This window comes from Pygocentrus nattereri, chromosome 7 (genome assembly GCF_015220715.1).
Source record: "Pygocentrus nattereri isolate fPygNat1 chromosome 7, fPygNat1.pri, whole genome shotgun sequence".
NCBI lineage: Eukaryota > Metazoa > Chordata > Actinopteri > Characiformes > Serrasalmidae > Pygocentrus > Pygocentrus nattereri.
Genome location: NC_051217.1, coordinates 24,227,771 through 24,242,238, shown reverse-complemented (window position 1 = coordinate 24,242,238; position 14,468 = coordinate 24,227,771). Strand labels below are relative to the sequence as shown.

At 41.5% G+C, this 14,468-nt stretch overlaps 1 protein-coding gene across 1 annotated transcript; it reads right to left on the bottom strand.

The window, feature by feature from the left end:
• Positions 1–3,160: 3,160 nt before the first annotated feature.
• Positions 3,161–14,120, bottom strand: LOC108440592 (choline-phosphate cytidylyltransferase A-like). The gene is made up of 9 exons (XM_017719521.2): positions 13,854–14,120; positions 11,817–11,923; positions 10,897–10,993; positions 10,687–10,803; positions 8,852–9,003; positions 8,294–8,372; positions 8,031–8,173; positions 5,626–5,814; positions 3,161–4,345 (listed from the first exon to the last, which is right to left on the bottom strand). Exons 2-9 carry the CDS (start codon positions 11,919–11,921, stop codon positions 4,148–4,150), a joined length of 1,080 nt encoding a protein of 359 aa, XP_017575010.1. The 5' UTR covers positions 11,922–11,923; positions 13,854–14,120; the 3' UTR covers positions 3,161–4,147.
• Positions 14,121–14,468: the final 348 nt, after the last annotated feature.

Here is a 14,468-nt window from a genome sequence, read left to right as displayed (position 1 = left end):
AAACATTGTGTCCACTCACTGTCCACTCTATTAGACACTCCTACCTTGTCAGTCCACCTTGTAGATGTAAAGTCAGAGGCGATAGCTCATCTGCTGCTGCATAGTTTGTGTTGGTCATCTTCTAGTCCTTCATCATTAGTCACAGGACGCTGTTTGCTGGATATTTTAGGTTAGTGGACTATTCTCAGTCCAGCAGAGACACTGGAGGTTTAAAACTCTAGCAGCACTGCTGTGTCTGATCCACTCAGAATAGCACAACACACACTAACACACCACACCACGTTAGTGTTACTGCAATGCTGAGAATGACCCACCATCCAAATAGTACCTGCTCTGTGAGGGTCCTTGGGGGTCCTGACCACTGAAGAACAGGGTAACAAAGTATCAGAGAAACAGATGGACTACAGTCTGTAACTGTAGAACTACAAAGTGCAGCTATACAGTAAGTGGAGCTGATAAAATGGACAATGAGTGTAGAAACAAGGAGGTGGTCATGTTATGCCTGATCAGTGTACATGCAGATGTGTTCTCCACAGAGGGAAAACCTATTTTCACTTAAAAAAAAAGAAACATCAAACTTTTGCACATGACTATTTTGTTTCAATACTGAATAGAAATTTTACAGAACAACTTACTTGAGCTGTAGCGTATCGGCCATCAGACTAAAACTGGTTTAAGGTGAAAAATAGTGTCTTATTTATATTTGTATATTTTCTGCTTTATAATTTTTATATTAATTTTAATAGTTTTCTAAAACAACTTACTGTTGCCTTTTTCCAGTTCTAGATCCTGTAGACGTCTCCTTCTGCTGTCAATGTCTCCAGTAGTTCGGTAGTAATATTTTAGAGCGTTGACCGTACATTAGCGCATTTCTTTCGCCTTCTATAAAGAAGTAAATGCAGCACAACAGTGATCTGCTTTGTGTGAGTCTCGCTTACTTTACTTTCACGTGCTTTGAACTCGGCTTTCGTTTGTACAGTGCTTGGTCCCCCCAGCCACTACGAACATTGGCAGGTTCATTACTGTACGTTTAAGCTGGCAGTAATGAGCTATGCTGATAGACAAACGGAATAAAGGACAGGGTTAATGAGTGCACTCATTGTGGCCTGTACAGGCATGGCATAAGGCTTCATTACAACATTGACAAAGACCTCTCACCAAGGCCTTGTGTCCTTGCTGGCAGACACATTCAAGCACACTTGTATTTTTCTCAGGTCCATGTAATATTCATTACATTCATATAGAACTAGCACTGTTTGAAACTTCCCATAGCCCCCTGTTTAACACCGTCTTTTCCTAAGCACAAGTAATGTAAACATTCGTGGGGTGAATCCTTTCCAGAAAGGCCGGGACCAGTGCCACCGGGTTTAGGGCTCATGATTGGTGCCAAAAAAGACAGCATTCCTCACACATCCAGACCACAAAATATGCCTCTGGCACTGTGTCATATTAAAGTGGGTGCGATGCCACTAATAAGACTAAAAAGACTCAAAAAAAAGAATGTAAAACTTACTTTTATTGTGTGAGAAATTAAAGGAGAGACACCGATTGTTAACTGAACAGGCCTGGACAGTATAACAGCTATGACAAATTGCTGACCCTGTTCAAACAACTAAACAAACAAACGAGAAAAAACCCACATATTCGACAGTGCAGGGATAAGAAAGACAGACGTTATGGCTTTCGCCCTCACAGTGGAATGATTAGAATAACTTTTTTTTTTCCTTCAAGAGAAGAATGTTAATCTTCAGCTATTCATTATGGCATATTTCCAGTGCTTTGCAGTGTAAAGTTTGGGTTGAAGTAAGTGGAACATTCCTTTAGTCTAAACGGGCTGGAAAAGAAGCGGTGGGTGGAGGGTGGGGGGGATGGGGTGTTAACCAAGCCTTTTCCCACCTCCCTGGAATCCGTCTGAAAATTAGGCTTCTGTTCAAGTATGAAAAGATCCAGACAACGGACAGACAATGGGGGCAGATGAGGATTGTTTTTTTACTGGGTGCTAATATGCATAACTGTCCCTTTGCTTTAAATGGGATGCGTCTCAGCAAATGACCTAAAAATGAAACTGTCAATCAACCAATGCTCTTCCCACAGATGCATTGTTTTGTAGCAACTGTCGCCAGGTTGTCATTTTGGCCAGGATTCTGTAAAGCTTGTCCAACCTAGAAACAGTTGCTACAAAAGACCTCCTCTGTAAGAGGCGCATGTTTGGACCGAACAATTTGGGGAAATTTGGTGACCAATGCTGCAATTTAAATGTTTATTTAAGCTTTTGTCCTTTAACAAAACCATTACATCCATTGCTCAGGTTTGAATGCTAAATGTAGTGTGCAAGACTGTCAATTCAGGTGTGTTTATAAGGTTAAATCTATCCATTTAAACAAGTAAAGCTGCACTATATATGTTTTGGGGATTTGGAGACCTCTCTGGTGGAAAGGTGTAAATGCATACAAGAACATTTTGTAACATGGGTTGGGCTTCGGGCCCCTTCCCTGAGCAGATAAACCTGATGACTGCGTGAGTCATCTATCATCATCATCATATCTTCATCAGTATAATGCTGATTTTGTGTTTGAGATCAAAACTTTGAGCCGGACCTTCTTTTTGAATCTGTGCGTGATGTTAATACGTAAAGACATATGACGTGGAAAAAAACTTGATATTTATGTGATTATTTCAGGCTTCACAGGGCGACCTGCAGCAGGGCACACTCACAATATTTTAGCCTGTTTTTAGCTACGTTCACATTACAGGCCTCGTTACTCAAATCCGATCTCTCTGACTCGATGGTTCACACTCGTTTAGGTCAGTGACTCAAATCTGTCATTAATGTAATGAACCAGCTCCTGAAATGAGCCTCATGAGCTCCTCCTACTCAGTAACGTCACGTGACTGAATCACTGCATCATCAGCACAAACTAACGAGCAGAACGAGCTTCACTGAGAAGATCATTAACTTTGATCAGCTCTCAGTTTCATTATTAGAGCCAGACGAAGGAGAAAAGGTGAGATGAGCTGCTTTTCCACCATTTACAGGCTTTAACGTCTGTTTGGCGCTGTTACCATGGTAACGCTGAATGATGGCGCAGTGCAGTGGAGAAAAGGCACATGAATTCCGATCTGAGCGTCACATTGAGGTCACATGGTCACAAATCGTATACGTATCTGATCTAGGACCACATATGAAAGTGGCTCAGGTCGAATTTGAAAACATCAGATCCGAGTCACATCAGGGCCAAAAATCAGATTTGCGCCACTTCAACCTGGTAATGTGAACATAGCATTTATATGCCTGGCGCAGTAATGCCACTTCTTTCAATTTGAATTTAAAAAAATGTTACATAGTGCAGCTTTATCAAGTTGTTATGACTGTGTTAAATAATGTAGGATGTATTAAGGCTTCGCAGCTTTGGAAACTGCACCCTTTCAAATTGCAATTTATATAAGATAAAGATTCATCGTTCAGCCCTAGTGCATGGATAGGCCAGTTGGATGGCTGCATAGTCTGTGCCCTGCACTGTATGGATCATTCTGGGTTTAACGGTTTAATAGTAGTATATACTAGATTTAATGCACAGATCAAACATGTTATGTGCTTTTTTTTTAAAAATACATAATTACACAAACATTGGAGAGGCTTTTGGGGGGAAAAAAAACTAACTATACATTTGTCCTTCATATAGTGGTTAACAGTAGAGGAGAGACAAAACCGAGTGTATTGGATATGCCAAAATCAAACTCCTCGCTAAATTTCTAGGCTAATTTAGGCAATATGATTGTGTATTACAGGTTAGGACTTCTTTCAAAGTTGAACACTGTTGGTTGGAGGTTAAAGGAATACTCCAGCATTTTGCACTTAATCTCTATCTTATGAATCTATATCGGAGAGCCAAATGCTTCAGACAATAATATGGCGCTCCTTTCTAAATATGGGCAAATTACTGTCCATGGTACTTGCTGCTGATGCACCAGACAGAGACTGGGCTACAAAACGCTGGGCTATTGCTTTAAACAAAGAGAGACTTTTTACCGAAGTGGCAAACAGATGTGTGTAGGCACCTGATTTCTAGTGAATACCATAATAGTAATAATAATACAATCATAACGGAGGAACAAACAGAAGGTGATGATGAAGATGAGACGTCCTCTAGTCCTCCTCGTCCTCGCTGATGCTGTGTGCATCGCTGTAGCGAGGAGGAGAGCTGGAGGGAGAGGTTTTAGTGAAGAAAGGAAGACGGAAGGTGGGTGAAGGAGAGCGCTCTTCCCGCGCCGGGCTGCTGCTGGGGCTGTGTCGGGGACTGATCGCCTGCAGCATCCGCCCTTTACCTTCCTTCAACATGTGCTTCTGAAAAACGTGCAACGGAACAGAAATGTGAGAACATTCAGGACAAGGTGACTATTTTAACTGAATACACTGCATGAATCATACAGTCATAGGAAGGGGGCCCCCGGTTAAATTGCATATTTTTGTTAAAGTTAACACATTTATTAAATGTGTTGCATTTTCCTAAAGCAATTTCTATATTAAACTTTATTATTATTACACAGTACCTACATAAAAACTACAGCGGAATCCTTCCACTTATTTTGAAGTGTAACTTTAACTCTACACTACAGAGACCTTCCTGTGTAGTAGACACACTTGTCTAATTACATAGGCTGTACTTCTGTAATCCATCTGTGACACTGACTAAATCATCAGTAGTTACAGTGTTGTTGCATATGTTATTCATGTGTAACTACACAGTTATTAGAGACACTTAATATAAAGTGGGACCTTTTTTCCCCCCAATATGTAAAACCTAGTAAATACATTTGCGCATTAAAATGTGCACAAAACTGACATATTTAAGTGTGTTCTCTGTGGTGGATGTGTTCACTTGTTTTCCATTAGAAAAACAATGAAACATAATCTTAGCTGGGGCATTCAAACTTTTGCATATAACTGTAGTTCAGGGGTGCCCAGTTCTGGTCCTGGAGATCTACCACCCTGCAGAGTTCAGACCCAACACACACGGCTCTAGTACTCAAAAGGCCTTCATTACCTGGGTAAGGTGTGTTTGAGCAGGTATAGAACTGAACTGTGCGGGGTGGTGGATCTCCAGGCACCCCTGCTGTAACTGTTTTCGTAGTTTTCAAGAAAAGGTTTGTTAAAAAAATCTAATTTATACAATTTTACCCGTTCCCTCAATGTAGTCCATCAGCCAAACAAAGAAAATGGGTATAAGTACATCATCTGTCTAAAAACAGTAGCAGTTTCCACACAGTTTTCCCTTTTTATACTACAGATTGCTGAAAACTTGACATGGTTCGAGGCAAGAGTGTTCTGATTAAGGCATAGAGTTAGCACAGCGCTAACTGGTACGATATAAGCTTCCAAACATGTCTCAGCTGAACGACTACATTTAGGGTAATGGAGAAAATGGAGTCTGATTTCTGTATTCATTTAATCAATGTGTCAAGCTTTTTGTTGAATAGTGATGCACTATGTTGGACTATATGAGGCACAATTTATGAACTTAAACAAGCATCATAGAATGTTTATCAATGTAAAGCCATGAATGGGATCACATTCGTTGGACTACGTCAACCCCTCCCAACAAACCCATAGGCCATCTGCCTCACCAGTGCCCCGTCCGGTCCAAACATCTGCAGGAAGTTGCCGATAAACTCTCTGGATTTCTCCTCCCACTTCTGAATGAGATCGATGCTCTTCTCCTCAACCTTCTGCACAAACTCCTTACTCTTCTCTTCCACGTCGCGCACCTTCTGCTTCACCTTATCCACACGCTCCTGCAGGTGGTACTTCTTCTCCTGCAAAATTCATAGCATTTTCATCCCTTTAATTCTCCCTAGACATCAAACTATTGCCTTCGTGTTCCTCCTCTTAACAAACTGCGGTTAGATACACTATATTTCCAGAATTATTCACTCACCCATCCAAATCATTGATCCAAGTGATCCAAATCACTTCCATGGCCACAGGTGTATAAAACCAAGCCGCTAGGCCTGCAGACTGCTTCTACAGACATTAGTGAAAGAATGGGTCGCTCTCAGGAGCTCAATGAATTCCAGTGTGGTACCGTGATCGGACGCCACCTGTGCAGCAAATCCAGTCGTGAAATTTCCTCACTACTAATTATTCCACAGTCAACTGTCAGTGGGATTATAACAAAGTGGACGCGATTGGGAACGACAGCAACTCAGCCATGAAGTGGTCGGCCACATAAAATGACAGAGCGGGGTCAGCGGATGCTGAGGCTCATAGTGCGCAGAGGTCACCAACTTTCTGCAGAGTCAATCACTACAGACCTCCAAACTTTATGTGGCCTTCAGATCAGCTCAAGAACAGTGTAGAGAACTTCATGGAATGGGTTTCCATGGACGAGCAGTTGCATCCAAGCCTTACATCACCAAGCACAATGCAAAGCGTGGAATGCAGTGGTGTAAAGCGCCGCCACTGGACTCTAGAGCAGTGGAGAAATGTTCTCTGGAGTGACCAATCACGCTTCTCCGTCTGGAAATCCGATGGACGAGTCTGTTTGGCGGTTGCCGGGAGACGGTACTTGTCTGACTGCGTTGTGCAGAGTATAAAGTTTGGTGGAGGGGGGATTATGGTGTGGGGTTGTTTTTCAGGAGTTGGGCTCGGCCCCCTAGTTCCAGTGAAAGGAACTGTTAATGCTTCAGCACCGAGAGATTTTGGACAATTTCATGCTCCCAACTTTGTGGGAACAGTTTGGGGACGGCCCCTTCCAGTTCCAACATGACTGCGCACCAGTGCACAAAGCAGGTCCATAAAGACATGGATGAGCCAGTCTGGTGTGGAAGAACTTCAATGGCCTGCACAGAGTCCTGACCTCAACCCGATAGAACACCTTTGGGATTCTCGTCTAACATCAGTGTCTGACCTGACAAATGCTCTTCTGGAAGAATGGTCAAAAATTCCCATAAACACACTAATCCTTGTGGAAAACCTTCCCAGAAGAGTTGAAGCTGTTATAGCTGCAAAGGGTGGGCCGACATCATATTAAACCCTATGGATTAAGAATGGGATGTCACTCAAGATCATAAGCGTGTGAAGACAGACGACCGAATACTTTTGGAAATATAGTGTATATTATGTACATGTGATTTTATATATCAAAACAACTGGAATTCATTTTCATTCATTAACACTTGATCCATTAGAATTACACACACTGTTTTGTTTTTGTACCTTTAAGAGGGATTTATCTAAATAACCTCTGAATACAGAGCAGCCAATTAGAACAGAAAACAATCCAAGCTGAAACACTCTTTATAACTTGTGAATAAGTGTGAATGGGCAGGGATAACTGCTGTAGGAAAATGCGTTGGCTTTCTTGACATCATAAAAACAATTAAAAACTTTTTTTGTAGCTTAGTTTCCATGTTCGGGAACTCTCTAACTCCTTGGAACCACAGGTGGGTCCAAAATGCACTTCATCATATTCTTTACTTCATACCTTTCATATTTCATAAGCTACATTCAGAAGCTGGGCGTCATATGAAGCCGTAACTCGTCTTTCCAGTCAAATAGATGGTGATATCATTTTAAACCCTTATAATAAAAGAAGCTGAACTCATTTTTTCTACTGAAAGTTGCATCTTAAATTTTTCTCTTTCAGCAGTAAACTGTAAGCATATAGCATTATGTTTATGATCATAAAAAACACATGTTCCGTTCATTTGAGGGGAGCTTTTACAAAAAAAAACCCCTAATATTTAGTTATTTCATGCAGTTACTGAATAATTTGTGTTACAATTTGTAAATTCAGTATGGAAAAACCAAAATATACAAGCATTAGAGGTTAATAAAATTTCCATACTACATCAAAATCTTTTATATTAAAAAATTGGTTATCTAAGATATGAGCACTTTAAGAGACTTTAAGAAACTTGTTTCCCACTATAAAACTAACCTTTCGGAGACATAACATTTCTTTTGACAGTGATGATTATGCTGGAGGTTTTCTTTCCAAGGTGCTGCTGAAGGTGCTGACCAAACTTACGTTGATGAAGCTGACGTTAAGCTCCTTGGCAGTGTAGCCTCTCTGCAGGTTGCGTCGCACATAAACGTCGTAGTCCCGGACAATACGGGTGATTATGTCTGATGTGGAGATGCCCTCTGTTCGTTGCGTTGGTGCAAACATGCCTTGAAATAAAACTCTCAATCATAAAGATGACAAGTGAAGAACCTTAACAGCATTTGGTTTTGCAGAATTTGCAAAGTACCCACTGTAGAATGTCTATAAATTCTTGTTTTGCTACCTACCTGCCTCCTTTATGTGCTTGTAAACATCGTCACTCCCAGCGGAAACGTAGGGGATATCGTCATGGGCGACAAAGTCAATCTGTATGGACAGAAGAATCGATCTGTAGTGTTTATTAAGATTAAGATTAAGTGACCCTTATTACTGAATTGAATTCAGAACCATCAGCCAACTGTGTTTTGCACACTGGAATTAGACCTCCTCATTTCACACCACATACACACTAGTGAATACATACACTAGGGGGCAGTGAGCACACTTGCCCAGAGCAGTGGGCAGCCCTATCCACAGCGCCCGGGGGAGCAGTTGGGGGTTAGGTGTTTTGCTCAAGGACACCTCAGTCACGTACTGTCGGTTGAGGGGATCGAACCGGCAACCTTGCGGTCGCAAGGATGGGTCCCTAACCTCCAGCCCACGACTGCCCAATTATCCATGTAATTTTAGTGTAGTAGTGTGTGGACAGGTACAATGTACTCATGCACTATGCTTGCAGGACCACAGAAATACAAAATATTAAAGAATAACTTTTGACCCACTCTACTGAACAACTTAACACTCACTCTGTGCTCAGCCAGAAATTCTGGCGTTAGCGTCCACGGTGCGTCCCTGACCACCTCGTCCACGTAGCGACAGTGGCTCACTGCATCGTAGCGCTCGTCCTCATTCATAACAGTGAAGCCCTTGAGTTTGTGTGTCAAAGTATCACTGCATACTGTAAAGAACGGAAAGAGAAATGAGAGAATTTCTGTAATGAAAGTTATTGTAAATAAAGCGCTATTAGAACCGCATTAGTTTTACCAGAGGAGGTTGTGTATGTGTGTACTGTGTGCTTTTTGTTGGGATCTGTGCAATTTCCCCAAATTCCCACAGACAGCCTGGCTTGAAAGGTCATAGCATGGATGTTCATGTCTGCGTTACAGCACAACTCCAAAACAATAACAACACGCTTCACAGCTATGTTTGTACTCCTATTACTGAGGGAACTCCGGGTCAGGCACAGATCATTCACTCCACAATGATTTCTTTCAGACTGTAGAAACTAAATACGCTGCAGGTTCACAAACTGGATTAATATCACTCCGCAATTACTACTATCAGAGTAAAATCACCAGGTTCATCACTTCGAATACCACAACCTCCTCTAGTAAAACTAATTTAGCTACAATCAATCTTTAAAAAGATTAATACAGGATTAAAATCATGGATTGTCAGCTATCCAATGATCTCTACAGTTCTACTGTGAATATTTTCATTTGGGATGGAAATAACCTTATAAATGTGCTGCCATTAGCCAGTGTAATACAACAATGCAAATATACGCCGAACAATCGCAGATTCATTTATTTTGCCAGAACAATGTGATAAATAAAAATATTTTATAATCATTCTAAATTGTTATACTCAAATCAAAAATATCTAAGCATTGGCCCAATCATTAGGGGGTCGCGAGGGTGATCTCCAGCTACAGCCATCCATGGCTGGGAGTCCAAGAGAACAAAATTGGCCTCGCTCTCTTCGGTGGGATGGCCCTGCTTCTCCCCCATCACTGGTGCAATGCTAGCCAGCACAGGCATCTGTTAGCTGACACAAATCCTAAGGAAGCTTAGGAGGCCAGTGCCTAATGGATAAGGCACTGGCCTCCTAAGCCAGGGATTGTGGGTTTGAGTCCCAGCTGGGGTGTAGTGCTAGCAGAGCGGTGCAGCAGAAGCGTGCTGGGCCCATAACCCAGAGATCGATGGCTCGAAACCATCCTCTGCTAGGAACCATCTATATCGTGGCCACGTTGTGAGAAAGCCTACGCTTTGTGTAGCAAGTCAAAGGCAGAACTCTTGGGGGTAGTCATGGGCTGAAGTTGACCAGAAGGTCACTGGTTCGAGCCCCAGAGCCAACGGTACATGACTGAGGTGTCCTTGAGCAAGACACCTGCAGATAGGGCTGCCCCCTACTCCGGGCAAATGTGCTCACTGCCCTCTAGTGTGTTCACTAGTGTGTATGTGGGGTTCCACTGCACGGATGGGTTAAATGCATAGGTGAAATTTCCCTGTTGTGGGATCAATAAGGGGCACTTAATCTGAATCGTAACAGAACAGGTGATTAGTGCTCTCCTCTGAGCATGTTCAGCTGTCCAGTGATGCTGGGTTAGCTGCAATTTAAAAAGATGTGGCCGTGCTTTACAGGTCTTTTTTCTTTACAGGAAGCTTATGTTTGCCTTCACCCTTCCGGTGCTGGTGGTATTGTGTGATATGGGGAATCTAACACGGCAAAACTGGGGAGAAAACTGTAAAAAACCCCAAAACAAAACCAGAAAAACATTTACTTTGTGCAACTGTCAAGTTGCATGGAATTTAACTTATGTGGACCTGCAATTTCGTGCGTGAGGGAAAGCCAGTCTTACCGCCTACAATGAGATGGGTGTTGGGAAAAAGACGCTTAGCCTGCATCAGAGCGCGGGCGTGTCCGGAGTGAAACATGTCGAAAATGCCATCAGCATACACACGCACTGGACGATTCTCTACAGACAGACAGACAGAAAGATGAAGATGAGTAGTTCACTAGATGTTTCCTTTACTTGTGTTTAGTTCACTAGCTGCTTTTTTCACTCTACCTGGTGTACCACGACGGGCTTCTTCTAAATTCACTCGAGTGTAAGGAGTCTTCACAATCTCCAACTGATCAGCAAAGGGCGCGGGGTCGGTCAGGCCCTGGAACACAATCAAACACATAACAGCCTGCACACAATGCAGATTTAAAGAATTAACTAGGCACCAAAAGGTATTTTTTGGGTGTTTTATTCAGTATGAGGCATCTGGTAAAAATAAGCAATTATCATAAGATCAATAACCAATTACATATATACAATACATTGGTTATTGGCCTTGAGACTGAATAATTTAAAGACTTTCAAAATAAATGGTATTCTCAGTATTGACACCGCAAAAAAAAGTGCCTTGTCAAGTGAAGTTACCTTAATTTTTGACAATCTCTCATATTTCTTGTTTCGAGATGGCTGTGTTCTTATTATGAGATTATCTAGCTTGTTTCTAGACATTTTTACCTGTTTTAATTAATTTTATCAACAAAAATGATCTCACTACATTAGCAAGTAATTCAGCTGGTTTCAAGCAACAACCTAAATTATCTGCCAATATGGAAAACTTAATTGAAACAAGTTTTAAAAGTTGGAAAATAAGTTAAATAAATCTTAAAACAAGATTACAACAATCCCAAGAGAAGAAATATTATATGTACCGACCAGATTTAAGATAATTTAACTTGACAAGATACCATTTGTGACTGGTATTATTACAGTGGATAACCTTGCCATTATCAATTATTGATTGCATATTTTTGGATCATATGCAGCTCAAATTCGCCGTTTGTAATTATTTTAAGCATCTGAAGTTGTACAGGACTCCCAGATTAGAATCATTTTAAACCCCTATCTGCATCAGAATCAGTATTACTTGCTAAATACAGACCAGGTTTCAGACTTGTTTTACAGATACAACCGAACACTTCACTCACAGAAGTGCTTCGTGGGATTTTTGCCCCCCGTCCTTCATCCCCTGCTTCTCCGTTGGATCCCTCTCTTCTCCTTTTCCTGCTCAGCCCTGAACTGTGTGCCTCCATGCCTGGATGTGGAAGACATTTGTGAGTCATTGCAGTTCACCACTAGAGAGAGCTCTCATAAAAGACAGCATGGGGTCTCACTGCAGACAGGGTCCAGTATAATGAGCTTCAGAATATGGGGTTTCTGGTAGTAATGAAGGGCCAATATCATGTAAAACTACATTTTTCTTGCCTTTTTGAAATAAGAGACTAATTTTTAGATGTGAGTAAAGTCATTCGGAGTGGTCTGATGCAACATGCTCCCACTGGTGGTGATAAGAACCAGACCTGATACACTGCCTGATGTCTGAGACATTCTTTTATAACAGATTTTCTCTGTGTTTTTGGCCTAAAGTGGAACTTTACAGGAGAAGGAAAAAACCTGCTTTAATTTTAATGTAAGTCAATGGAACCAGAATTTTTTACATGTCAATTTGGGCCATTTATTCTGGTCCATTCCTCATGAAATTTAAACATGATGTATACAACAGGCATTTTCAAATTATGTCAAAAACTTGGAGATAACCAGAGGTGTGGTTTTGGTAAACAGCGAATGGTAAACGCAATGGTTTGATTTGTATTGAAGACACTGCGACCACTGGTTCCCATCACCACCACTGCAAACAAATCTGCACAGTTCTCTACAACAAACCATTTCAAACCACTCTGAATGACTTCGCATGCATGTCAATGTTCCCTTTAATGTAGCATGTGGCTTCTTTTGAATTCACTGTTTTTGTGAAGTCAAGAAAATCCAACACATTTACATTACCTGCCTATTCAGCCTGTAGGTCAGCCCCACCCACCTTAAGGTTATAAAGAATGCTTCAGCCTGGACTGAGGCAAATTATACAGGGCAGCCAATCAGGACAAAGCTCATTTACAAACATCTGCCTTAAAGGTGCAGTAATAAAAGCGCCCTATGTATTCCTAAGGGAAAGAGGGGGTCCGGCTTTGTTATAGTCAACCACACAAATATAATTTGTGGAGCTCGGGTTAAAAAAAAACAGAATAAAAAGAGAAAATCCAAGAAAAATGTAAGACATGGGCCCTTTAAATGTTCTGCCAGTTCTCACTCAATCTGAAACGAAAGATTACATCAGGCATCATACGACTATTTGCAGATATTTACTACTATCCCGAGGTGGAAAATTCTGATCCAGAAAGTAAAAATCCTTCCCAGGATTTTGTTCCAACGACCTGGCTTCTCTAGTTAGATCAGCCCACTAGTAGAGCTGTCCAGGCTGTTGGAACAAAATCCTGGGAAGGATTTTAAAAAACTTTCTGGAACTGGATTTTCCACCTCTGCTACTATCTGATTTTCACTGGTGTGTTTTGAAAAGGGTTGTGTCACCAATCCAGTTCAGCTGCACTGACGTGCCCAAGCAGACAATCCAGCGACCTTTATGACTGGAAACCTTCATGGAGGTTTCAGTTTGTGACGTGGCACAACGAGCAGCATCAGATCCAGGACATTATTCCTGTTTTACTGCCTCTTGAATCCCTCTAGTCTTACAGATCACTTTTAAGCCCGTGGACGCCCTAAAAAGACCGTAAGACAGGCAAAAGTCGAACCGGGACACCATAGAAATTGTGTTTGTTCCAGTATGAGAGAACTCTCCCTGTGGGACACAAGTTAGTCCAAAACTATGTGAACTAAGCCTAACTTGTTGGTGAGCAGCCGTTAACGGAACAGCTGGCTTTATATCGATGTAAAGAGCTGCATCTTGAGTCGTTTTGAGTTCGAATTTCCCGTTCCACCTTAAATGGTGCAGCAGTTACGTTCCGGCGCCTGTAACGTTAACGTTAGCTGCTGTACCATTTAAGGTGGGATGGAAAATTTCGAACAAGACGCTGGCGAAGGGAAAGACGACTTCAGCCTCGTAGAGAAACTAAAGATCTATCTAACATCAGTTTATTAAAGTCTCTTTAGGAAACCGAACCGTTACGAACCCCGTTCAGCCGCCGCTGCAGTGCAGGAGGAGGAAGAAGCCTTTCAGCGGAGCTGGTCAGCAACCAAATGTGGACCGAAATGTCGTGTATGTGTATGTCACGTACTAAAAAAGGCAACAAGGATGTGGAAAAGTCCCTAACTACATTTTTCTGGTGGGTAAAAATCCAGTTTGGTCCCGTTTTAAAACCCAACGCGGAGCATTTCCACACTAACCGCTAACCCAAGCTACTGTTTTGACAGCTCCGCGGGAAATGACGACACCCGGTGTCACAGGAAGCTTTGTTAGCATAGAAGCTAACGGGATAAAAAAACCCGATTTTAGTGTCATTTATTAGTTTATTCCTAACTCATTCGCGGGTATAAAAGACAAAGAGACCAAAAAAATCAAAACTGTTACGTCTATTGTATTAAGAATCGCAAACTAAGTGTCAATCGTTCAAAAAAAGAAAAGCGTATTGTTAGCATCTACAATGTAAGCTAACGTCAAAACCAAACTGTAGCTACTACACTGTATATTATCATTATCACAATTGCATATATTACAATTATGCTTTAATTTTTATAATTGTAGATCATAATTATTTAAATATAAATATTAAATAATATATTTTAAA